Below are 26560 nucleotides of genomic sequence, written 5' to 3'. Positions count from 1 at the left end.
GTCATCCAGCAATCCTAAACAATTTCATTTCTTTAATTAACTATTTTACATGTCAAGGTGGTGATTGTTCACATATGAACAATACCAAAATCGCAAAGATCTCTATTTATGGATGACAAAGTAATTTACACTGAAAAATAACTTTTTGAAAGCAATTTCGGAACCTAATTTCTCATTAGTGTTTTTCTTACTATAACCCTTAACAGTAAATTTGTGTATCCTTGTGAAATGACACAACGAAACAATATATGGTTCACTTTTATCATTTCAAAAAACTATATGAAATGGAATACATTATGAGGAAGAAGACATACCCGAAGAAATCGAATGTCGTGAATGCACCAATCATCGCATCTCTCAAAAAATTGTCGTTCCCTAAAGCATCAGCCATGGCATTCTTATTGTTCTTCATTGCTCTTCTTCCCATGCTTTATTTTGCTCTACTTCTAAGAGTATGTTGCCTATTCAAATATGTGCGTTTTGACAGAGAACTTATGAAGTGTGGACTTTTATTGATGCACCTGTTGATATTCTTCTACACCCAACAGTAAGAGTAAAAAACAAAAAATGCCCTTAAGTATAACTTATACAGATTGGCAATCCCGTGATGCTATTACGGATTCACAATCCGTAACACCATTAAGGATTCACAATTTGTAAGGCCATTACAGATTGACAATCGGTAAGAATATTATGGATTGCAAATTCATATGTTTATGAATATTAGAAAATGTCAGATTTAGAAATAAATCAAAAAGTGTTGGGCTTATAAGATTTTCTTCCGGTGTAGAAAGAAAATCCCGTGAAGTGTTTGTTTGTTCAGCTACATATTGGGCGAACATGCATTAGTGAGATATATTTGTTTGAGCCATTTTCTAGTTGCACCACCAAATTTATTTATACACCCATATCTAAACACCAAATACAGAAAATGTCCTTACATATAGATTGGTCATCCGTTTTCATCCATAATTGTATAATCATGGACTTTGGTGACAATTATTTATATTAGTTAACAAAAAAATTTCTTGCATCCAACATATCATTTTATACATGTTGGTTAAAGGCAAAAATAGAAAATACACTTACAAATTGCAGATACAAATTAGTAATCCAGGGCTATTTTTTAAAAAAATTATGATATAATTTTATTTTTTTTACTCAGAAAATCATCGTTCCCTGAAGCATCAGCCATGGCGTTCTTATTGTTCTTCATTGCTCTTCTTCCCATGCTTCATTTTGCTCTGCTTCTGAGAGTATGTTGCCTATTCAAATATGTGCATTTTGACAGAGAACTTATGAAGCGTGGACTTTTATTGATGCACTTGTTGATATTCTTCTACACCCAACAGTAAGAGTAAAAAACCAAAAATACCCTTAAGTATAACTTATACAGATTGGCAAGCCGTGATGCCATTACGGATTCACTATCCGTAATGCCATTACAGATTCGCAATCCATAACGCCATTAAGGATTCACAATTTGTAAGGCCATTACAGATTGACAATCGGTAAGAATATTATGGATTTCCAATACATAAGATTCTTATGGATTGCAAATTCGTATGTTTATGAATATTTAAAAAATGTCAGATTTAGAAATAAATCAAAGTGTTGGGCTTATAAGATTTTCTTCCGGTATAGAAAGAAAATCCCTTGAAGTGTTTGTTTGTTCTGCTACATATTGGGCCAACATGCATTAGTGAGATAGATTTGTTTGAGTCATTTTCTAGTTGCACCACCAAATTTATTGATACACCCATATCTAATATACCAAATACAGAAAATTTCCTTACATATAGATTGCCCATTCGTTTTCATCCATAATTGTATAATCATGAACTTTGGTGACAATTATTTATATTAGTTAACATAAATTTTTCTTGCACCCAACATATCATTTTATACATGTTTGGTTAAAGGCAAAAATCGAAAATACACTTACAAATTGCGAATACAAATTAGTAATCTAGGGCTATTTTTAAAAAAAATATATATGATATAATTTTATTTTTTTTATTTGGGTGGAGACAATATTGAAGGAATGCACCCACCTATTGTTCTTAGACGAAAAAAATAAAATTGTTATGTTAAAAGTATCAATTTTTTGTTTCACATTCACAAAAATTTTGAACTAATATACTAATGTTGAAATTTTTTTAACAACTTAATGAACAAACAAATGTAGCATGAATTGAATAATCTTTGAAATTCAATGAATTTTGGAATTAAGTTGGTATATAGTGATCCTGAAGTATAGAACACAACTAAAAGACATATTTCATATATCTAATTTTGTGAATATTTTCTTTATCGGCTCAGATTGATGTGTTTTGTTTGACCCTTTGGTTGTATACATCTATTTTTAAAATTGACTTCAATTATATTACATTCTTTTCATCCATAATATCAGTAATGAAGAAGTCATTATAAGTCATTTTCCTATGTATTCTTGTGCTACAACCACTGTGCTATGACAATATCCTGAATGAATTGTATCCTCACATTTTTTTTAAGTTTATATTACTAAATATTTTACCAACGATTGAAGTTCAAAACCCACCAACATGTTGTTCACCTCAAATTCATGTGTTTTTCATTTACATTTTGAAATTTATATCTATAATTTGCCAAAAGCCATAATCCATTTCATTATTGTGTTATTAACATTGTTGTTGAATTTAAGACTGGTAAAAATCATATAACTCAGTTGTTGAATTGAATATTAAAAAATCATGCAGATTACACAGTAAAGAAGTTAATTCGAAATTGTAAAATAGAGTTGTCACCCATTATGAATAGTTGGTTAAAAAAACAAACACATTGGTAAACAAACAACATTAACTCTTGAATCACATTACTTAAAGTCACATAAATTCCAATCAAACTTGACATTAACAGAGTACAGTAGTGTTAACCATCACCAAATATTGTCTACAATTTGATATCAAAATACAAAAGACAAAGTAGAGTAAAACAAAACAATCATCCCTACAGTAGCTATAGTCCACTCAATTGATATCAAATCTTCTCAACCTTGATCCTTTTCTTAAAAGAGTTTAGTGACAATTGCATTTCTGAAGATTGACTCTGTATCAACTTCATTCAAATATTTTGTGGTTAAAGTTTAATAAGTCAGCTACTAATACATTAGAAACATAATTTAACAACTAAGTACTAAATTTAACCTAAATGTTGAGGCTGGTTTTCGTATTCTGCACTATAAAAATTCAATATGGTTCTTCCAACAGATTGTAGTACATCAGTATATTGTTCTTTATATTTGCAATGCTTAATTCTACGCAAAGAAATGTTCAAGTTTGAACATTGAGGAGAAGAATCTACATTAATGTAACATAGAATGACATAATTAAACATAGGATAGATATTTTAAATAAGGCAGAGGAGTAAAATAGGGCAATAGTAGGATAGTTTACTAATTAGAATCTTGTATGGAACCTGTGGTGCTACAACCACTGTCCAAATCTTCACACAATATCGATCTTTTCTTAAGTCTGAGGTTAGGCGTAATCGGACTATTTTGGATGTTTTGAAAACTTGTTACACCAAACATTGTTAAATATTGTTATTGACAGAAATCCTGTGGGTGTATTTTGGCTGAGTTGCATCCTCAATGTTATTTTACATTGACACCACAAAAGCATAAAATAGATATGTCATAAAACCCGAGTGTATAAGTATAGAAGTATATAAGTATTAAGTATTTAATATAACTTAGATTAGTCATAAAACACCTCAACTTGGATCAAAGATGTGTCATCAACCAAACATTCTTTGAACAACTTGATAATGGATAAATCAGTACAAATCTTTTTTACTCTAAAAATTTTCTCAAACTGTGAGCTGCATCCACTATGAAAAGCAACAAATACTTATTACTTAATAGAAAACAATAAAATACCATAGAATAGAATTGTAAATACCAACCGTAAAATACCATTTACCCATTATCTTCTATTTGGAGTATGTTCACTTTGGCTAGATGAACCATGAACTCTATCTCCCTATATTCAAAACAGTGAGTAAAAATTTGATAATATTATAAAATATCACAAACGAAATAAATTATAAATTTTTGAAATGAATAAACCTTTGAGTCCACCAGCACCATCTCCATGGGTAATGGTGAATCCATATTTTGAAGCATCCTACAACATAAAGCTGGTTAATACAAATCACATCACAGTCAATACAAAAATGCATTTTAATATTTCAATCTTACAATCTACTAATGTTACAAATAGTTTTTAAAATAAAAAAACATATACTTGTTCAAGCAACACCAAAAAATATAGTACCTATTTGTAATACCTTGAAAACTCTAGACTTTGATAGTAATTTCAACAATCATTTTCGACAGTAATTTCAGCAACAAAGTTGTATTAGTTAACCATTTTTTTCAAAATAAAAAATAATTGAAAGACAATATTCAAATACTTTGGAAACACTTCACTTTGGCTAGATGAACCATGGACTCTATCTCCTTACATTCAAAATAGTGAGTAAAAATTTGATAATATTATAAAATATCACAAACGAAATAAATTGTAAATTTTTTAAATGAACAAACCTTTGAGTCTACCAACACCATCTCCATGGATAATGGTATTTTGCTGCTAGATGTTTGTTTGTTAGTTGAAATATCTGATAACATCCACAAACGAACAACCCTAACCATGATTCATCAACTCTCTTTCTCATCATTGATCTCAGTCATTGAGTTGAATTTGTTAGTCATTTTGTAAAACTAAAGCAGAGTATATTTATAGTGCAAATGGATTTTCAGCAAATGCAACAAAACTCACAAACGAATTTCAACCTACTAAAACAGAGTATATTTATACACATTACATATAATAGGTGATCAGCCTTACACTTGGGTGGGAACACAAACAAATTTGAATTTCAAATTCAAATTAAAAGATGAACATCAACCTTTACCTCTTCAATGAAACTTCATCTGCATGTAGAAAAAGATTATGCTACGCTCTCAAAAATACCATTTGTTGTGTGTTCTTAATCTGCCACACACAAAAGGTCACCTACATGCTACTTATTTCATGCTCATGTCGCTATTATACTTTATTTTTTGACCAAACGTAGTCAATAAGCAATCTTGATTTTTGTGCGTAACCAAACTGTGTTTTGCATGCAACAAGAAGCCTTGCCATGCTGCTTTGTAGCGTGAGTGTGCTGTTGGTTTTGGTTCCATTGGAACCATGTAGTTACTACCAAAAGAAGCAAAATAGTTGAAAGCCTTTCAATCTTCAACTGCACCAAATTGTGACATGTGTACTTTATTTTCAACTGGGGCAGTTTTTGAATCCTCATATGTTACTATTATATATATATGTGGGTGTAGGTGTGTGTATGTATATCTTCTCAAATTTAAGCATACATGTATGGTTGAATAGAAGAATAATTCTTAGTTAGGAAAATGGAGAGGAAAAGGAAATAACATGAAAAATTATGTTAAAAAATGTTCTACTTTGAACTTTTCAGCTATACTGGACTTGCACTGGTTGTTTTATTAGTCGTGATTTTTCATTTTTTTTATATATTGGATTTGACGGAATATGTTGAAAGAGAAACATTAAATACTTAACATTCTGTGAGTTCAGTATCTTTTTTTTTCCTATGTACACACAGTTTTGCCGTCGCAAGGCACAGTTTAATTTTTTAATGGAAATAAACAATGAAAATAAAACACCAATATGAGTAAGCTTTTCTTTTTAGGGAAACCCATGTGAGTAAGCTAATCACCATATTAATGAAGTTGCAAAATGCCAAAAATACAATTCAAGTGCGCGTAAATTTTAGAGAGACGCTTGCATCTCACTAGTCATTATTAAGTCTATTAAAAAAAAAAGTCTATGAGTCTTTAGACGTTATTCGTCTCCTAGAATGAATTAAATATAAGTACTCTACAAAATTAGAAATTTTCCTTTTATAATGATGACACTGAACATCAAACCTAAGATTTCATGCATGCATATTATTCAAATTGTTCAGCACTAGGCTGGCTCTAATGAATTCACAAGACTAAAGACTTTTAATTAGTCTTAATATGGGAATTAATGGGACATTATCTCTTGTAATTGTCTTCAAATATAACTCTTAAGGAATTAAGAGCGATATTAGGTGATTTAGGCTCTCTCACTTGAGAAATCATGATTAGAATATGTTCAAAAGTACAAATAAAAATCATATTCATGTTAAAAAGAGAAAATTCTATTATGATTACATCAAGAGTAGTTCTGGTGTGGAGAACCCCCAACACATTTCTAAACTCATCACAACACCATCTCACAACTTTAAGCATTTTTTTTCTTAACCTTTTATGTTCCATGCTTTGTAGTTAATTCATATAAGTCATATTTGTAGTTAATTAATGAACAAGATTCAATTTGAGTCACAAATTGCTTAAACACTATATATATATATATATATATATATATACAATCGAAGTTCCTATGGAATCAATACTCGATCTTACCATTTTAATACTACTTGTATGACTTGGTACACTTGTCAAAGAGTCAACAATAACAAAACAATGTAAAAAATGACTTTTGTGCATTTTACCATCACTCGTCGTGTAGGAACGAAAGTCAACCTTAGTGATCCGATGGTGCTGAGTGGAAGGGTTGTAGCTCAATGGCTAAAAGTTACTCTAGGTGTAAAAGGCTGATCTTCCCCAAAGCTCACATCGACGGGAAGGTTTGGCACCTCGATGTCAGCTCTTCGCCACCTGGGGATGTAGTATGTTCCAAGGGTTGGATTGTTTAATCATTAAAGCAGTACGTGAGTTGGATTCAGAACATCGTGAGACAGTTCAATCCATACTAGTGTGGGCGTGAGAGCATTGAGAGGACTTTTCCCTAGTACGAGAGGACCAGGAAAGATGCACCTTTGGTGTGCCAGTTATCGTGCCCACAGTAAACACTAGTAGCCAAGTGCAGAGTGGGTAATTGCTGAAAGCATCTTAGTAAACCCACCCCAAGATGAGTGCTTTCCTATACTGACTTCCCCATTGGAGATGGAGCGAAAAAAGTTATGAATTCAAGAGAAGATCACAGTGAGATGAGCCATTTCTAATTAATGATAGGTGTCAAGTGGAAGTGCATTGATATACACAGTTAAGGCATCCTAACAAACCGGTAGACTTGAACCTTGTTCCTACATGATCTGATCAATTCGATCTATCTAAATCAGTTGTGGTTATAACTAATGTAAAAAACTACTTTTTACATTGATGATAATTACAATCGATGTCAAAAGTCAAAATCATTCATCTTATGCCAATAGTGATAAAATACACAAAAATTAAAAATTTGAGTGATAAAATTTATAAAATAATAAAAATTGAATGGTCAAATTTACACTTAAGCATCATTTTTTATAGGATTTTAAGGTGAACCTTATTAAGCACTTGAGTCATGCCATGTTATGATTCATATGCTTATTTGTTTTCCTATTTTCATTTTAGGTTTAATATTTTTTTCGCTCCCATGATGTTTCAAGCAATTTCTATCCAAGCCTTCGGAATTCCAAAGATTATATACATAGTTAGGAAGTTAAATAACATTTAGTATATATCCTCTAGGGTATAACAAAATATATATATTGATATGGTAATAGTTTACATTTAAATACAGCCATAAGTTCAAACTAAGCATGCATGAAGCACAATTTACATAATTGAACTATTTAAGAAGTTGGATAAGATGAATCCAAGGCAATTCCACATAAACCATGCTTGGCAGCTATACCTCGTTGCATCCTTACGTATCCTTTCTCACCCCATTGTGTGCCCCATGAATTCTTCACAATCCAATAGTCTGTTCCATTAGCTGTGCCATAACCAACTGCAGTAACACCATGGTCTAGCTCAGTCCCACATTCTCCGTTGTAAATTCCACTAGAGTAAAACATGAAACCTGCACCGTCTGCATCAATAGAAACTGACACTGGTTGGTTAGCCACGGCTTTTTGAAGTGCCGTCTCGCTATTGGGAGGAACCTTCTCATATCCCTTAATTTGTGCCACTGGAGAGGTTGCTTTGTTACATTTTCCATCAACTGCCTTGTAGGGGTAGTTAGTCTCACTGGTGATTCCACCATTTTTTATAATGAATTCAAACCCATCTTCCATGTAACCACCTTCACATCCTTGGTCTACACCTTTTGTGTCACAATCCACTAGCTCTTGCTCTGAGAGTGAAACTAGTTTTCCTGTAGTTATTTGATGGATACCCTCGGTTGCAGCTATAGTTGAAAATGCCCAGCAGCTCCCTATAATTTTTCAAACAAAATTATGGTAAAACATTAATCAATTCGCCTTTCCATACATTAATGAAATTATGGCTCTCTAAGAATATAACTAAAATTTAAATATATTTGTAGTCCTTGAAATATATTTTTAATCTTTAAAAATTCTCTAAATTCAACTTGTTTATCCCTTAAAAATTATATCTTAAAAACAAAACAATATTTGACTAAAATAACATTATTTCCAAAAATGTATTGCAGTAGTAGAACTAGAAGGACTAATCAATGCAGTAGTAAGGATATTATTGGAAAAAAAAGTAATTAGTATTTTTTTTTATATTTTAAAGTGATAAAAAAAATTGAAGCAGAAATATTTTAAATGTGTCACATAAAATGAGATGAAGGAAATAATTAAAATGAGATGAAGGAAATAATGATGGTTATGGAACATAATGAAGTACTTATTATATGATGTTCTTTATCTTACCACATTGACCTTGGTCTTTGATTGGAGTAACAGCTCCTTTTGTCCTCCAGTCTATGGCTGCAGGAATAGCAGTCACATTTTCATACTTAAATGTTGTTGTGCTAAACTCATGGGGCCTCTTGAATCCATTACGGGAAGCCTTGAATTCCTCAACTGTAAGGTCAGCAAGGTGATTAACACCAAGCTTGTAAGGTTTGTTGCCATCAGCATTGAATGATTCTATGAACTCCACATTGTCCTTGAATATCTGAAAACGTTTGTCCTTCTCTGCAGCATCCTTATACACTTTTCCATATTCGGTCATCCATTGTTCGTGTCTTTCTCGCATCGATGTCTCGTGCAGCTTGCGACACATCACCTGTGAAATCGCAACTGCAAGGAGGAGGAATAGAGCTAGCATGTGCTGCTTTTGGCATGTGAAAGCCATTTCTTATCAGCAAAAAGTTTAATGAGTTTTGGAAGAGAGGGTTTGGTAAGATTCTGTTGTAGAGAGAAATGTTAATTTGGTATGCATTGATGAGAAAGACTCTGGTGGTTTATATAGAGATCATAAACTTTATGTTATGGAATTATTAATCTGAATATCTATGCATGTTGCTTTCTGATTGATTTCCCTGCTCGGGCAAGTTACCTTCAATTTACTCATTTAGACTGGTAGTTCATGTTGTTGTTATTTTATTAATTATTATTATTATTTGATGAAGAGTAGCTTCTGTTCGGACTAAGATGCTTTGCTACATAATCCAAATTCATTAGGCTAATGACTATAGTTTCGTCTGCTATGTTAAAAAACAAAGTAACGACCAACCGACGCATAATACACATCAGGGCATGGTCACAGATTACAGAAGATCCTTTGTATTGGTTTTTATTCAGGTTCGTACATTCTTTGCGTTGAATAAAATCTGCTCGTTGTAGCATTAGCGCCTGAGTTCGTTTGACATGTGGAATTTGACATACACAGGTACCCTTTGAATCATGGTGCTGTAGCACGCATTTTCTCCCCTTACCTCATGTGCCTTAATAATTATTTGTGCAAATGTATTTCTTGTTTGAATGAAATTTAGATGAGTTGGCCAAAAATACTTTAGAAGAGTCAATTAACTGAGGATATTAAACTTTGATCAATGTACATTATGAAAATGAAATAATCCCTTTTTTAAAAAAAAGAAATCTCAAAATTATCATTAATAAATTATTTTTGCAAAATAAATTATAGTATATTAAATCAATTAGCCATCCAGCAAAAAAAAAAAACTCAATTGGCCACGCCCTACATGTCATTGATCCGTCAGTTTCTAGAGGAAAAAACATGATTGACATTTGAGAAGAAAAATTCTACTAATCACTCAAATTTCTTGACAAAGTCTTATAAATATTTTACACCAACAATAAAAAAATATATAAAAAAATCAATTAATCAGGTAGGTGACCAAACTCCGAAGCATATGTACTATCATAGAATCACATCAGACATTGTTTTAATTCACTTTTTTCCCTCATTTTTCCTTATTAAAAATTTTCGTCCTCATTTTTCCTTATTGAATAGAGTTTCGAATAAAAAATATTTTCATCAACAAAAAAAATCTTATTCTTAAAACATAATTAATATGCAGTCCAACAACATCTTGCCCCAGTGTAGCAGAATTACTATTGATTATTGAATGTCAATAGCATGAATTTGCAATGGTTTGGTATTTAGGGGAAGAGTGCCAGGATACCACACTACTTCAAAAGCACACTCTAATAGGTTGGAACTTATTAAAAACAATAAAATCATGAGAAAAATCATTAAATATGATATAAGACCCACAAAATTTGATCATTTTCAATAAATAATCAATAAAGAGAATGCATTTAAAAGTGTCTCACATGTTCTTGTTGCAATAAAAGTGTCGTTTAAAAGGGCTATTGTTAATACATGTGCTTCATCACAAAACTGAAATGAGAAACATTGATTCATAACCTGCCTCAAAATTAAGATACTATCCCAGAAAGATAGTTGACAAAACTGATAAAAACACTCCCCTGAAATGAACTCAGTCTAACTAAACAATCGCCTGAGACTTGTTAAGGATCACTCCCTCATATTTCACCTGGAACCACTTCATAGCATCCTCCTTTGTGACACGGTGCTGGATTCCAACACGGGACTTGCACCTTCGGCGACGTCCCACACGATAGCCAGGACGCTCCAGAACAACAAAGAAGTCCATTCCATAAATACCAGTTGAAGGATCATACCTGAAGCAGAGTCAACAGTCAAGGACCAATATGTGTAAATTGAAATCTTCATAATCAAAGAAATTGAAAACATCATCAAACATGAGGGGAAATTAACCAAAAGTTAGTTGACATAACAAGGGAATGAATCCAAGAGGAATGAATCCAAGAGTGAGACTCGACAATGTCATTTAAAGACGGCATGTAATTTGCAAAGCCAGTCAATCAATTATACATACCATCACGCCTAGACTAATTAACAAATCAACCTAACTAATGCAAGTCCTGCTTTCTCAAAATCATCAAAAACATATTTCATATAAGCGCCAAAGTCCAAAACAACAAAAGAAAATTTTGAAACAACCATATTTATAAACTAGTTAGCATTTGGTTCAAGTCAAAAGTGGAATGCAGCATAATGGGGAAGAGATATGTTATGTCATATCCAAAATTTTGAATATGCATTGTGCACACGACAACCTATATCAAATCATCAACTTCCCTTCAGTCATAAAATGCTTACCGCAGGCAAAAGTAAAAACAACAGCATAAAAACCCAAGAGTTCTTCAACTTACTTGATTCCCAAATCGATATGCTCCTGAATGCCAAAGCCAAAGCAACCAGTATCACTGAAGTTCCTTCTGAGAAGTTCATATTCCTTCACCTTCAAACCACTCTCCAAAAGTTGCATTGCCTTGTCACCTCTGACAGTGACATAGCATGCAATCTTCTCATTTCTTCTAATCCCAAAGGAACGAACCGTGTACCTTGCTGTCAAAACCAAGAGAAGCAAAAAGATCTCTTACCATTCAACAGTGAAAAACAGCCACACGTATACAGTATACAAAACCTTTATCAAACACTAACAGTAAAACAAACTATTTAAAATATTTCACAGAGCAATAGACTATTTTTTCTATCTTTTGGACTCAGAAACATGGTTTAAATTAAATTAAGCAGATAAAAGACATACACTCAAGGATATCAGAGTCCTCATTTTCACTTTTTCCGCAGATTTATGAATCAAGTTCCTGAAGGAAACTTAAAAATGCATTCAATAAACCCACAACTATTCTGATTTTTCCCACAGAACAGGTTCACACTTAATATTGCAATTAATGAAAATTACGAAACTCAAACTACCATTACTTCCCTACTATCAGCCCTGTGAGTCTTGACATTGTAATTAAAGAAAGAAAAATGAAGCTTCAATTAAAAAGCCTAAAATAGACTACCCTAAATCTGGGGGGAGAATTCTACAAAACCACTTCATCAGCAATCTATATTTTTTTTTTAAAAATGATATAATGAGAAAAATTATCAAATTAATTTAAAAACAAAAACTTCCAATGAACACAGATTTGAGATCTATGTTCATTACCATCAATACAGAACTACCCATTTACAAACTTATTGAGAACTAACCTTTGGAAAACACAGGGGCTTGGCCACTAAGCTGTTCCAACACCTACAAGAAGAAAAATAGAAATTAAAAATTTTAATATATATATATATATATATATATATATATATATATATATATATATATATATATATATATATATATATATATATTCCAAAAAAAAAAAAACATTTGTGGAAGCTGCGAGGTGTGAAGGGGTTTCAACCTTAGCGGCTCTGGTAAGACGATCTCCACTCTCGCCAACGGAGATATTGAGGACGAGCTTCTGCACCTTTATCTCCCTCATTGGGTTCGAAAGTTTCTTCTCTGAAGCCTGAAATCAAGTTCATTCCAATTCCAATTAACTATAAAACTATAAATTAAAAAACAAAAAGTAAAGAAAAATCGAGTTTATGAAAAGAGTTAATTTGATTTCGAAAGAAGAAGAAAGGAAAGGGAGAAAGTGGTCTACCATTGGATTTGGGGCTGTTGCGGCGGCAGAGTTATGAGAAGAAAGAGTTAATCAGAAAACCCCAAACAAAAAGGTTGGATGTTTGTCAATTGCACGTATAATAAAGCGGATCCGAAACCACAACGTTGCGGGTTGCTCTTTTTTTGTTTTTGATCAACACACTCAATTTGTTGGGCAATTACTTAATACAACCTATTATTTTTTGGTGTATCTCATTGGAAATAATAAAGCATTTGAATTGACATTTTCACCCTTTATTAATTCTAGTTTAAGGGTGGGTTACTATGGAGGATGTGAGTGCCACCTACTTTGATGGTAAAGAGCCACCGTACGTCTGCACAAACTTCCTCATGGAAACCACTATGATAAGCAGTTGTTTTGTTAGCTCGCAACCTTTGTTGTTTATGATGTTATAGATTAAGCAATTTGTAATGTAAATATATTATGAATTGGTCAATCCATATTCCAGTTTTTTTTGCATTATGAATTAACCGATTAGTAATACCAAAAAAATATATATTATGGATTGACCAATCCGTAACTATATCAAGAAGGTGAAGAGGTGAAGTTGCGCATAGATCTGGTGTGCAAGGGGCTTGTGCATGCGATGGAGGGAGGTGGCAACGGTCACATGTGCAGATCTAGGTGATAAGAAAGTGATTACAACACACGATTGATGATGTCGTCGTTGGGTGGTATGCGCAAATCTGGTGGAAGGTGACAAAGCAACAAGGTGGCAAGAGGGGAAGAGTGGTTTTGGCCCACAAGTTGAAGGTTCATGGAGGAGGTAGTGAGAGAGAGGAAGCTAGGCTTTTGCTTGGAAGAATAAGAAGGATAAAAAAAAAAGGGGGATATTAGATAATATGGGGTGCACCAAGTAAAAGAGGAACTGCACTAAGTAATTTCCATTTTGTTGGTGTCAATTTGAGTCAGACTGAAGAACCATTGGACTCTCTTCAATGGGCCCCAAAATTTTGAATTGGGATAATTTGGGTCACGTTACGAATAAAAGTTTTGTAAACTTAATTCAACACACTGGTTGATTTATAGACTATCTTAAGAAAATATATTTTATTAATATCATCAATGTAATAATTATTTGTCATGTTTTAGCATATTGTGTATCATTATAAATATATTATCAATATTGCACAGTCAGTATAGTATATGACTACATGTTATATTAACATTATTTAATACTAGTTGGAAACTGGCACTATGTGCCTCGACTACTAATTTCTTTAATTTTTCTAGTTTTAAATTAAAAATAAAAGATGCAAATAACTGTTCCCATGGAGGATTTATTTTTTTAATAATTGTGTTTGAGATATAGTTGTGAAATTTGGTTTAGTCCAGCCAATCGAACCGGTCCAACCGAGATTCGGTAGTTTAATTAAGCCGATTCTACTATTAGATCAGTCACGTAATTGATCAGGATGATCTAGTCAAATTCAGTCGGTTAGGTTACCGGATCTCAATTTGACCAATTCGACCCGACCGATCTTACAAAAAAAATAGATCACCTCTACGATGCCCGTGTTGATGTCTCATTATTATTAATTGTTATTTTGAATTTTGGAGTATGGATGAAATTTTCTTGCTCAAATAATGTTAGTTATATACTTATATAATTTTAAAATTTTAATATATGTCAAGTCAAATAGAGCCAATTACTAGCCCGTCAATTAAACCACTAATCCATTATCTTGATTAGGAGAATGATTAGATCGAATTTCACAACTATGATTTGACAAGTTATTTTTTTAATAATTATTTGATTTAAAGTGATTTTTACAACTAGTTAGAGGATAAAATAGTCTATGAAAATATGTACACTAATTAAGAATAATTACCTTTATTAGTTATAGATTATATGTTTTTACATTAACATATAATATATCAAATTCAATAAAGTTATAGATAAAATTGTAGCAAAATGTATTTTATATTTAAATATCTTTTTTATATTTTTTTCACATAAGAATCTAACTTAATATAATAAATTTAATACAAATAAATAAGGATAACAAATTATAAACTCTTTTTATATATGTAAAAAAAAGTTGTGCACCTAGCTTAGATTGACTAGTCAAATTTCTGTCTGAGTTGAATTAAAATTAAAATGAAGATGAGTTTTTAAAACAAGGCCCCTACCCTATATTAAGTTATTTGGGTTATATATACTCATTTTGACCCTATTACACTTTTTCTACATAGTTAATTTTTCAATAAAAAAATAGTTATATAAATACCCCTATGATAGGTGATACTTGCAAGAAAAAAAATATAAATATCATAAGTAATATGATTTAATAAAAAGGAAATAAATGAGTTAAATAGGTGTATATTATATATGGGTTTTTATATAATATTACTATAAAAAATGGTAAATGTACATAATCCATATTTATAAGCCGAAAGTGCATCGCTTGCATGATGATTTGATTAGACTTGTATTTCTATTTTTAAGATTAACAACGAAGCGTTATGGTTCAAGTAGTGAAAAACAGACCAAGGGTCAATAGATAAATGCATGCAGAACTTTAAAGTATACTCTGAAAAATATTGGATAACAAAATGGTTTCCAATCTTATCTCATTAATTTTTATATCACTCACAAGTTCTACCTATCAAATATCATAGTAAATTCAGTGTATATGCTGGAATAAGCTACAAATAAATCAATCTCCCAACTCTAGCAAATTCTTGTGTGTACATTAGTAAGTCATTCTTCCCAATTGAAAAGCTTCTTCCATGGCCCTCAAAATTGACAAAAGCTCTCCATTAATCAAGTTGCTAGGTTCCAAATTTGCAATGTCATTGTTATTGAAGGATGAATGATTCCCCCTTCCAATCTCACAAATCACAAACCTACAAACTGGGCACTGGCCCTTACTTGTTAGCCATGGTACTATACAATCCTCATGAAACATGTGGTTGCATGGAGTGAGCATCACCTCTTCACTGGGATCAAAATCTTCTAGACAAATAGCACAACTCTTTCTATCTTCATCATTTTCTCCCTGCTTCTCTTTCAAAGGCTTTGCGGCATTGTTTCTGTAGTATAAGCTCACCCTCCTAGCATACCTCTTTGGGGGAGGGTCATAGACTACTTTCTTGAGCTTGCTCAAAGCTGCTGATTTGGTAATTTCTACCACCGGGAGAGCTTGTGTGCTTGTTTGGAATGTGGATCTTTGAGGGGGGTGAAGGAAAATCTCTCTTAGCCTTCCGATATCTTCATTGTGAGCATGAATTTGTTGTCTTCTAGGTGGTGGTGCAGGAAAACTGCAAATTGATCAAAAATTGGTAAATTAGCTAGACTTTTGTTCCACTCTTAAGCCTAAAAATTACTAGTTCATGCAACTAAATAGCATAAGCATATCATGGAGGGGTGGGGAGAGGTTGATATTTGATATGGAATTCAAATCATAGTGTTCATTTTCTGTCCTGCTAGAGAAAGAATTTCATTACTACCAAAAATTAGGCTCTTGGTGTCTTCCTTTTGGATTCCTTGAGAATAGTATTTGATTGTTAATTCATTTACCAATTGAGAACAAATTGTGAAATCCTGAATTTGTAGGAAATATTTTTAACTAGATTTCTCCTCAATGGTCATACTCGCATCAAACCTAATTCTTACTATCTAATTCAGTGAAATTTATAGAAATTGATACATGCATTCATATCTCAATCATTAAAGCATTTGATTATTCATTGAAGACAAACTTCTCACACTGATTACCATTCTTGGGAAGCCTAAACACATAAGCAAATTAGTATGCAACTTGGCCTTACTTTGGTATACTGTGGAATCCTAAAGGATTTCTGAAGTCCGAAAATCGTTCTCGAGCTAATACACCCGAACTTCTGCCATCCTGCTAATATTATGAACCAAGATTATATACTGACTATCATACTCAAACAATGATAGTTCCATTCTCTGTTTCCATGAACATAAATTTAGTTTGCCTTTCTTTTCTGTGTCATCATGTCCTAAAAATAATGTCACTAAAACAATAATAGAATAAACTTACGGTGGCATGAGTAGAGTGAGATCTGTAAAACACAGGCACCTCATTGGATTCACGATGATTGAAAGTGTGGTCATCAAAGGATCTAAAACCTCTTTGCCATGACCCTGGCAAAGGTGTGAAATTGTTCATGTTGCGGCTCATGATGGTTTCACCTTCCTCTTCAATTGATCATGTAAAATACTTTTCTTTTTCGGGGTGCAAATATTGCTTCATATGTCAACTTCGGGAATTCATTTGTTCTGTTCATGTGGGTGTAAGCAAGAATATATCCTTACAGTGATAATGGTGTCACTTCTACTCATACTTTTTGATGAGTTCCTTCATTTTCCATGCTGATTCAAAGCCTGATTCTCACTCCATGTTGAAGATGCTCTAGTAGCTGCTGCTCAGAAATTAAGCAAAATAAATCAAGGAAGAATCTTATTCTCATATGTTGATGGATGCTTTATTAATATGATGCGTATTGGAAGTTCTGAGAAGATGGAAAGGGCTCCTAAAAAAGGAATAAAATGAGAGATGAAAATTTTAGAAGGGAATATATATAGTTGCATCACTAGTTTGAAATTTGTATATGAGATGATAAGTGATAGTTTCAATTACAGACGACCATTGTGGGCCTTTCTTTCCGCTGCTTTCCCTCAATTCTTGTCCAATTTTGATCACAAAGCAGGATGGGAATTGGTTACTTTTAAAAGTTAGTGCTTTGTTAAGGACACCACCTGTCCCCATAAAATATATAAAAAAACAAAAACAAAAAAGGTGTTATTGCTTATGAAAAAAAAACTCAAATGTGAAAATTGAAAAAGAAAAATGGGAAACTTTTTGAAAGGCTAAAGTATCATTTTAGTTTGTTATATTTTTAATAATTTTTGCTTTTATCTTTATATGTTTTAAAATTCCTATTTTAGTTTTCTAAAGTTTCATAAAGCAACTAATTTCATCATTCCATCAATTTCAAACTAATGTCTTTCACGTTTTACATTTTAAAATAATTAATTTTATCCTAATGAGAGTTAAAATCTGCACACATTTAAGAGAAGTTTGTTATCATAAAATAATTAATCTAAATAATGTGATGATTTTTAATCGTAAATATAATGATTTTAATTTATAAAAAATTCCCAACACCAAGAACCGATTCTCAAATCCCTAATCTTAAACTTAAATCCAACCGATTTCAGAACATCCAACCAAAATAAAGTCTATCTTTCAGCCAAGTGCACGTAGTGATAATATACTTCTTCCCTTCTCAATTATAAGAAGAAAAAAGACATATGATAATCACAATAGGATCCTTCAATTGCTTGGAAGAGCTCAGGTTCCAAGAGTTTTCCTTTATTAATATTTTGGTTATGTGTTGTTGACTCTGAAACTTACACATTGTATCATTTTTTTGGAATTCAGAACAGATTGACATGTAGGATTACGAATCAATCATATGTGGGTCTAATACTTCCTAAAAATTTATACGTCTTTAAATTAGTTAAAAATCGTTGAATCCGTAAAAATCCGATAAAATCCAGTGATTAACCGGTTTCTCTTAAAACAATTTTTTTTTCTTAAAAAAACTTTTAAAATAACATTGTTTTAGTTTATAATTTATGATACTTTAAGTGAAATTTATTTTTTATTATTATCAATTTATACATATTATGTTTTTTTTCAATGTTGTTAGGATATTATATTAAAATATTTTATTGAAATTGATTCAATGCCCCTTAAATCATTGATCTTTATAGCAGTGCTTTCGTGGATTTGATGATGGGTCTCATTCCGATAACATTCCATTGTATTTCCATATGAGAGGCTGCTTTGAATTTTGCAAGTAATTACAGAAATGGAAATTGAATTGTTCAAAATTAATTACTTTGAATCATCTTAAGACTTACGTGCCCTGTGGTCTAGAAAAAGGGATGGACCATGCACAAAAATATAAAATATTAATTACTTTGATTAGTTAGGGATGAACCAGAAAAATATAAATTATTCAAAGCAAGTCCTTTGAATCTTGGGATCTTAAATACGACGATACTGTTTTAATAATAGAAAAAACACATATTGCTGAAAAGACTTTGCGGAAGCTCGCGTCGACGGCATGTGCAATAATTAAATTTCATACGACGAGAAGAGTCACGTATTTGTCCTTCACCTTCGTGGTAGCTTCTTATAGCCATGCCTGTCCTACAACTTTTATATACCATACAATAGGGCATGCAACTATTTGAAATCGATTTAATGAGTTGTAACTCGGAAGTAAGATTGGATGATGACTTTTAATTGGATAATTCATTTTAATCATGTAATTGAAATATTTTAAGGTGAAATTATACGTTTGAATAAATCATTTAAAGAGAAATTAAATTCAGTCATTTTAATAAAGAATTTTATTCAACAGAGAATGCATGAATTGAAATTTTTTGCAAAAATGAGAGAATTTTAATTTCTTTGCAACTCCTCTCTACGGCCGGTCTTCGTTTCACTCTCTCACAGTCACGAAAACCTTCATTCAAATCGTACACTCTCGATGGTTATTACCTCGTTCAGATTGCATACTCTCACAATGACTACGACCTCCGTTCTCTCTTGATTCAGATCGCACATTTTCTTCATACAAGGTTGGTTTCTCATCTCCATTATCTAGGATTAATTTGCGATTTGTGCTTTGTTCCCATTGTCGTGTTATCTGGATCTGAATTTTAAATAAATTTACTTCCACTATTGGAGATGTGGGAGAGGGCTTGGGGTTCTATTTCAGTTTGAAATTTTTATTTTTTGTTTGGGGTTAAGTTAGGTGGTGAACACCATGTGTTTGTGAATATGCATGAAAAAGGGAGAGAAAAATTATTTAAATTCCACTAGTAGGTTTAATATTATTTTCAGTTTCCATTAGGTTTAATATTATTTAGCAGTGAAAGGGACCTCCACTAGTAGGTGCATAAGTGGAAAATTATAGCAAGCAATTTGCACCTTTGTTGATTTTGCTGAAGCAACGATCTTTATTATATAAAGTATGTTTGTACACATTACAATACTTTATAGGTTAATGATAGTCCTTGGATATATTCCTTATTATCATCATGACTTTAAGTGCTCTATAAGATTTGTCTAAATGGTTATGCCTTTCATCGTGCCTGCCACCATGTGTTTGCTATGTTAGTATCAATGCTGAGAATTGGTAGCAAGTACATTTTCTTTCAAATGTATAGTAACTTATTTTTATTCCTGATCCACTGTTCTTATGTAATGTTGATATCCTAAAGATTAGGTTGAGCTAATTTCAAAAGCTTTTAACTTGTAGATATGGAGAACATACAACAATGTTATACTTTGCCAGCATAGAAGTAATGTGTAGTTAATAATACCTCTGATTATTTTGTTTACCCTGCTTCTTGTATCCTTTATTTTATTAGGTAGCTAACAAATACCAATCACCATATTTGAAAATACAGAAGGGGAAGGGGATGGGGTGGGGTGGGGAATTAGATTCTATGAAATGGAAACAAAGTTTTCAGTTGAACCATACTGTTCTTAACCAATAGGAATGTTAAAACCACCATGACTTTAGATGCATCTTCATCCTTCAGCAAGTCCATTTTCAGTTTTATTATTTTTGGGTTTGTGATCATCAATGTGAAACTTTTCAGCAAGAGTTGAATTTCTATTTTTACTTTTCTCACTTACCATAACGTGCACTGTTCAATATTGCTATGTTATGCCAATTGCCCGGACACTCACTAGTAGTAGTAATTAATACTGTTATTAACACGGTGCTGTATTTATAGTTTCAATTAAGTGGTTTGCTAGGAGTCACATAGAATGCTTACATACTGGAAATTTGACTAATGTGTTGGTGCCTCATTGATTCTAATTGTGGTTGGCATATTCACCGTGCATTTTTTGGGTCATTTGGAAAGCAATGGTTTGATTATTATATGCAAATACACTATCTACATTGAGTCATATCATATGTAGTGGAAGCACTGGATATTTATGTGCAGATCCCATATAGGATGAATAAGTTCCTATATCTTCTCATATTTATGTACTATGATATATAAAATATGATATATAGAAATCCTTCATCATTTTGCCTCAATTTATCACTCTGGTCTTTGATTGTTATTATGAATGAGTTAATGTATAACACATGCCATAGTATTTTTTTTTTTTTTTATCAGCACATGACATAGTATTGTTGTTGCCGGCTGTTTCAAAATTTGAACTATATGTACATTTATATATACTTATTTAACTCAATATATTCTACATTCTAATTTGTACTTCAGGATGAAAACTCTACACTAGTTAGTAATTCCATCTAGTTTTAGTCCTATAATTTCTTTTCATGAATATAAGCCCCTATATTTTTTCTTATGGTTAATTATGTTTCTAGGTTTGAAAATTCTATACCAATCATTACTAATACAATGATTTTTTGTTGATGTGTAGATCGTGAGAATGTTTTTTGGCTTATGTGGGGACTATTTTTTTTTAATGAAGCTTTTCAAAATATATTGATGTCTTAGGTTGTATTCTGGAATCATTAATGTTCAAATTATTCTCATTTTTATATTTTTAATGACACTGATGATGATAAAATATAAAGAAGGTACTTTATATATGCTTCCTTTTGTTTTAGTTTTTCTTGTTGGAATATATATTTTTTATGCTTTAGTTCTAAATTCATATTTTTAAAATATAATTGGAGAAAAAAATAAAAAAAAATGAAATATAATATATTGAAATTAGTTAATTCAAACAAAAGACTTCAAAAATATAAGGAATTTAAATTGGTTTATCCAAACAAGAAATTTGAAATTCAAGGAATTTAAATTGGTTTATCCAAACAAATAATTTTAAAATCCAAGAATTTTAATTGATGCATTTTAATTTCCCTGAATTTTAAAATCCTTGGAATTTTAAAATACTCCATCCAAACAAACACTAAATTCAATTGTGAAAAAGCAAAATGAGAAACTTCCTAGCTAGTCCTAGGAACCAACACCTATACGTACACTAGGTCAAACTTTCCACGAGATGACAATGAATTTAATTATGTATTCACACAGATATAAAATATACTAATTTATATAATAACTAATGTTTCTATCATTCATAACCCGTCATAATTTTTATTAAAAAAAAATTGTGATTTCACTAGCCCGGAAGTATCTATCAAACATAGTGCTCTCATATTAATTGAAGAATAATTTCAGAGAAAGAAATACTTAAATGAATAAGAATTTCCCTAGATAGCATTGTCTTCATCCCATTTCATCCAATTATAAAATTTTAACTAGTGGAGGTAGTTTCTCAATACCATCAATTTTAGCTTTGTCTACCTCAATCCCTTTAGCTAAGATCTTATGACCCAAAACTATCATTTCCTAGACCATGAAATAACGTTTCTCTCAGTTTAGCACTAGGTTAGTCTCTACACAATGCCACAACACTAATTCCAGATTGATTAGGCAACAGTCAAAGGAGGGACTGAAGACTAAAAACTCATCCATGAAAACTTCGATGCATTTCTTTACCATATCAGCAAAAATGGCTAACATACACCTCTGGAAGGTGGTTGGAGCATTACATAACCCAAATGACATCCTCCTATAGGAAAAGCACCAAAATAGCATGTAAAAGCGGCCTTTTCTTGGTCCTTGGGGCCCATTGCTACCTGATTATACCCCGAATAGCCATCTAAGAAACAATAGAAAGTTTATCTAGCTATCCACTCCAACATCTAGTCCATGAATGGCAGAGGGAAGTGGTCCTTCCTTGTGGCATCATTAACCTTGTGGTAATCTATGCACATTCTTCATCCTTTGACTATCTGTGTAGGGATGAAGTCACTTTTCTCATTGCGGACCACAATCATATACCGCCTTTCTTGGGTACCACTTGGACTAGACTCACCCAAGCACTGGCATAGATGGGATAGATAAGTCTTGCCTCAAGAAACTTGGGGACTTCCTTTCATACCTCTTCTTTCATGGATGGATTAAGCCTCCTCTATGGTTGTCTCACTGGCCTATAGTCAGCCTTCATCATGATCTTGTGGATGCAGTAGGAAGTGCTAATTCCCTTAAGATCGGGATGTGCCAACCAATGGTTGCCTTATACTTTTTTAGCACCTCCATTAACTGCGCCTCTTCATCTAAAGATAAATCATTACTGATCACTATTGTCTTGGCATCATTTTCTTCTAGAAAAACATACTACAAGTGAGCGGGCAAGACCTTCAATTCTACTTTAGGCTTCTCTGTTGCACTATCTTTCTTCAATTCTTTAAAGACATATTCTCCTAGGGGAATCTCCTTCAATTTGCCTAAGTCCTCTAGACAACCATGAGATCTTTCTCCTGCTCATTGGTCAGGCAATCAATTACTTTCATCAAGGCCTTTTCCAATGGTGAATGAATGGTTAAGCACTGCACAAAAAGGTCTGCTTTTTGCTCAACCGCCTCTACTTTGAAGCATGTTTTGTTGTCACTGAGGTGTTTTATCGTTTTGAACAAATTGAAGGTTACCTTTTGGTCCTCCACACTCATTTCTAAATTGTCATTCCCCATGTCCACAACACATTTGGTAGTAAGCATGAATGGATGACCCAATATTAAGGGAATATCAGAATCCTCCTCTATGTCCATGATCACAAAGTCCATCGGAAAGATGAACTGGCAAACCTTAACCAGGACGTTTTTAACTACACCATATGGCATGGTAATGGAGCGATCTGCTAGTTGAAAAGTCATCCAGGTTGGGGCAATCTTCAGGTTCCCAATTCTCCAACACATAGAGAGAGGCATCAAATTGATGCTTGCCCCCAAATCAATGAGAGCTTTGCCTACTGACAGTCCCAATAGAGCATGGAATGGTCATGCTTCTGGGATCTTTAAATTTTTGTGGCAAAATTCTCTATATCACAACACTGCAGTTAACTTCTACCACGATGCTTTCATTGTTGATGTATTTTCCCTTTTTATGAGGAAGTCCTTCAAAAACTTAGTATATATTGGCATTTATTGTAGGGCCACTCCAAAGGGAATGGTAATCTCCAACTTCTTGAATATATCAAGAAAACAAGCAAAATATCATTCTTTCTCTTTCTTTGATGGCACTAAGGGATACGGGGCTTCTTTCACTGGGACTGATGATGCTTTTTCCTTACCTCCCTCGCTAACTAACTCTTGGTCTTAGAGATTAAAACCTCATCACCACTTTCCTTATACTCATTTTTTTTCTTTTTCATTCTCCTTATTTTTTTCATTTTTCTCATCTCTCATATTTTTCTCTTTATTTTTAGCCTCTTTTTCTCTCTTCTTATCCTCTCCTTTCTCATCACTCACATCCCCCACTTCTCCCCCAACTCTCTTTCCTTATTCAGCACTCTCCCTCTTTTGGCTCCTTGTGAGAACCGCCTTACACTCCTCTTTGGGCTTCTTCTTAGTATTGGCCACAAAGTTCCCTATGGATTTTTCAGCCAATTGCTTGGCTAATTGGCCCACCAATACCTCCAAATTATTGATGGCCGACTCAATGTTCTTATGATTTGACATAGAGACCTGCATAAACTGAGTCAAAGTGTCTTCTGACTTGGTGATTCTCTTATACAAATTAGGTCCTTGATTGGGAAGCCAATTAGACAAACCTCCTTGATCCTTGTTGAAGTTATTCTGGGGGTGGGATCTCCAACCTTAACCTTCATTTTCGATATGAGGGCTTAGCCTACCAAAACTACTCTTGATGCAACGTTGATGATTTTTGTCTATTCAATATTATTTCAATTATAACATACATCTACTTGTATACTCTAGCCATGATTCCTCACACGAAAGAGCCTAATCTACCTAATTTCTCCCCTATCCAATAAGAGATAAACTAGATAAATTGCATTATAAATAAATATGCATAAAATAGGCTAAAGAACACCATTATATCCTTAGAGAAGAGTTATTTAGATTCTTAAGAGATAAACATTTTCCAATGCCTAAACCCTATAACATAACATGAGTATGGATGATTAAGTCGCAAACATGGAAATAAGCATAGAAAAGAGACAATGAAACTGAAATAACATTAAATAGATAGTAAGAATCATTACATCAAGAGTGTTTGGTCGCTAAGCTCCCAACAAGGGTGGTTTAGTTTCCCATCATCATAGGAGGCTTATAAATACTAAAAGGGATGAAGGTGGTGGAAGAGAATGGAGGAAAATGGAGAGGAAGGGCAAGAAAAGTTCCAAATGGATGGGTTTCACTTCAATAGACGTGCCTTAGCTTTATGCTCTCCGTGGGATGCTAAATGAATTGTTCTCTCTCTTTGTTCTTTCTCTTTGTTACCTTCAATGGCCATGCGCTAAGCGCTCCTGCATGTGATAACTGGCTTCCCATGTGACTTCTTCATGCTAAATGAGGGTTACGTGCTGAGCAACCACAATGTGCTGAGTGAGTGTAGCGCACTGAGCGAGACTCTCCAGATCTTCAAGTCTCTTACATGCCTTCTTCTGTGTTTCAACAAAAAAATATATCACCAACGCATTATAAATTTATCAATTCGAGCACCTACTAGATAAAAACTCAAAAGATGCCAAAATGCTAATATTTAACATAAAAAGAAGCAATAAAAAAGGGAAAATCAGATGGTTTCTGTGTGACTTAATTACAAAATTTACTTATGCATAACAATTAGCATAGCTGAAGAAATAAAGTGAAGCTTTTGTCACTCCACCCATATTTGACCTTCACATTAACCAGACTTAACACTGCTGAAAATAGTGTCAATGACTTCTTACACCCCGAATACAAAGGCTTTTTTTGAATCACTTTCTAATGTATCATACATAGGTGCATGTGCTTGCTAAAAATACTCTTGTCCAAGATCACAAATCATATCCTCTAGTCGATCTCTCATTTCTACATTAATCGATTTAGTTTGGAACCCCATTTGCATGTCTGTCAATTCACCATGTCATATCCATGTCCTATAATTCTTCTTAATCTCATCGCATAGAAAATGTTCTCATATGTCATCTAGTACTTTTCGTTTCCATTCAAATAGTTTATACAAGAACAAAAATATTTTTCATCCTCATTTGGTCGAGTTTTTTCAAAGGTGAATTGCAAGAAGTGTTCAACCCCTTCCTCGTACGCAGGGCTCATGCAACTCGCATTCATCCAACTTTGATCCATCTAATAACTCTATGATACTCACAAAGTTATTCCATGCACGAAAACCTCACTTTTTTCATTAAAGGTGTGATCTTATCTAATTCAAGAAGACATTTTTTTTAAGTATATTCATACATAAAGGTTAAGTCTTTTTTCTTTGATTTCATAAACTTTTTGGCAGCATTTCACATTGATCTCCAAGTACACGACATGAAAGTGGTGACATGAATTTCACCACAATCAAGTATGCACGTGGAGAGAAAAGTGAAATACATTATACTGAAATTTCATTAATACTACTAGAAAATATAGATTTAACATCGTTACCTTAACATCAATTTTGGATAAAAATTGATGTTAACAAAAACGTGGTGGCATAATTGTAAATAACGTGACTTCATTAACATCGGTTTTTTGAAAAATCGATGTCAACATGACTGAGTTAACATCAGCTTGTTGAAAAGCCAATGTTAGTGAAGTA

General features: G+C 32.7%; 3 protein-coding genes across 5 annotated transcripts; all 3 read right to left on the bottom strand.

The window, feature by feature from the left end:
* Positions 1-7682: 7682 nt before the first annotated feature.
* LOC100802616 (ervatamin-B) lies at positions 7683-9492 on the bottom strand. The gene is made up of 2 exons (XM_003526159.5): positions 8779-9492; positions 7683-8315 (listed from the first exon to the last, which is right to left on the bottom strand). Exons 1-2 carry the CDS (start codon positions 9203-9205, stop codon positions 7732-7734), a joined length of 1011 nt encoding a protein of 336 aa, XP_003526207.1. The 5' UTR covers positions 9206-9492; the 3' UTR covers positions 7683-7731.
* Positions 9493-10637: 1145 nt separating this feature from the next.
* LOC100305912 (uncharacterized) lies at positions 10638-12943 on the bottom strand. Its single transcript, NM_001251707.1, has 5 exons — positions 12877-12943; positions 12631-12738; positions 12428-12470; positions 11578-11773; positions 10638-11022 (listed from the first exon to the last, which is right to left on the bottom strand). Exons 1-5 carry the CDS (start codon positions 12877-12879, stop codon positions 10827-10829), a joined length of 546 nt encoding a protein of 181 aa, NP_001238636.1. The 5' UTR covers positions 12880-12943; the 3' UTR covers positions 10638-10826.
* Positions 12944-15432: 2489 nt separating this feature from the next.
* Positions 15433-17466, bottom strand: LOC100802085 (E3 ubiquitin-protein ligase RNF133). Of its 3 annotated transcripts, none has more exons than XM_014776774.3 (3): positions 16911-17466; positions 16672-16754; positions 15433-16161 (listed from the first exon to the last, which is right to left on the bottom strand). In XM_014776774.3, the coding sequence occupies exons 1-3, from the start codon at positions 17049-17051 to the stop codon at positions 15594-15596; spliced, it is 792 nt and encodes a 263-aa protein (XP_014632260.1). In that variant the 5' UTR covers positions 17052-17466; the 3' UTR covers positions 15433-15593. The 3 variants fall into 3 exon arrangements, with proteins under 3 accessions (XP_014632260.1, XP_003526206.1, XP_006582262.1); XM_003526158.4 differs by having other exon boundaries at positions 16672-16751; positions 16911-17462; XM_006582199.4 differs by lacking the exon at positions 16672-16754.
* Between the last annotated feature and the right edge of the window lie 9094 nt (positions 17467-26560).

This window comes from Glycine max, chromosome 6 (genome assembly GCF_000004515.6).
Source record: "Glycine max cultivar Williams 82 chromosome 6, Glycine_max_v4.0, whole genome shotgun sequence".
NCBI lineage: Eukaryota > Viridiplantae > Streptophyta > Magnoliopsida > Fabales > Fabaceae > Glycine > Glycine max.
Note: the sequence above shows the minus strand (reverse complement) of the source record. Positions and strands in the feature narration are given on the sequence as shown.

Bases quoted from the DNA above. Each gene is read 5' to 3' on its own strand.
- LOC100802085 (XM_014776774.3), bottom strand. From the start codon at position 17,051: ATGAGCCGCAACATGAACAATTTCACACCTTTGCCAGGGTCATGGCAA. The intron at 16,755-16,910 runs GTAAGTTTATTC...TCATAATATTAG, and splicing joins CTCACTCTACTCATGCCACC to CAGGATGGCAGAAGTTCGGG. The intron at 16,162-16,671 runs GTAAGGCCAAGT...ATCAATTTGCAG, and splicing joins GGATTCCACAGTATACCAAA to TTTTCCTGCACCACCACCTA.
- LOC100305912 (NM_001251707.1), bottom strand. The intron at 12,471-12,630 runs GTTGAAACCCCT...TTCTTCTTGTAG, and splicing joins GTCTTACCAGAGCCGCTAAG to GTGTTGGAACAGCTTAGTGG. The intron at 11,023-11,577 runs GTAAGTTGAAGA...ACTCTGCTTCAG, and splicing joins CATATCGATTTGGGAATCAA to GTATGATCCTTCAACTGGTA.
- LOC100802616 (XM_003526159.5), bottom strand. From the start codon at position 9,205: ATGGCTTTCACATGCCAAAAGCAGCACATGCTAGCTCTATTCCTCCTC. The intron at 8,316-8,778 runs GTAAGATAAAGA...GAAAAATTATAG, and splicing joins CAAAGACCAAGGTCAATGTG to GGAGCTGCTGGGCATTTTCA.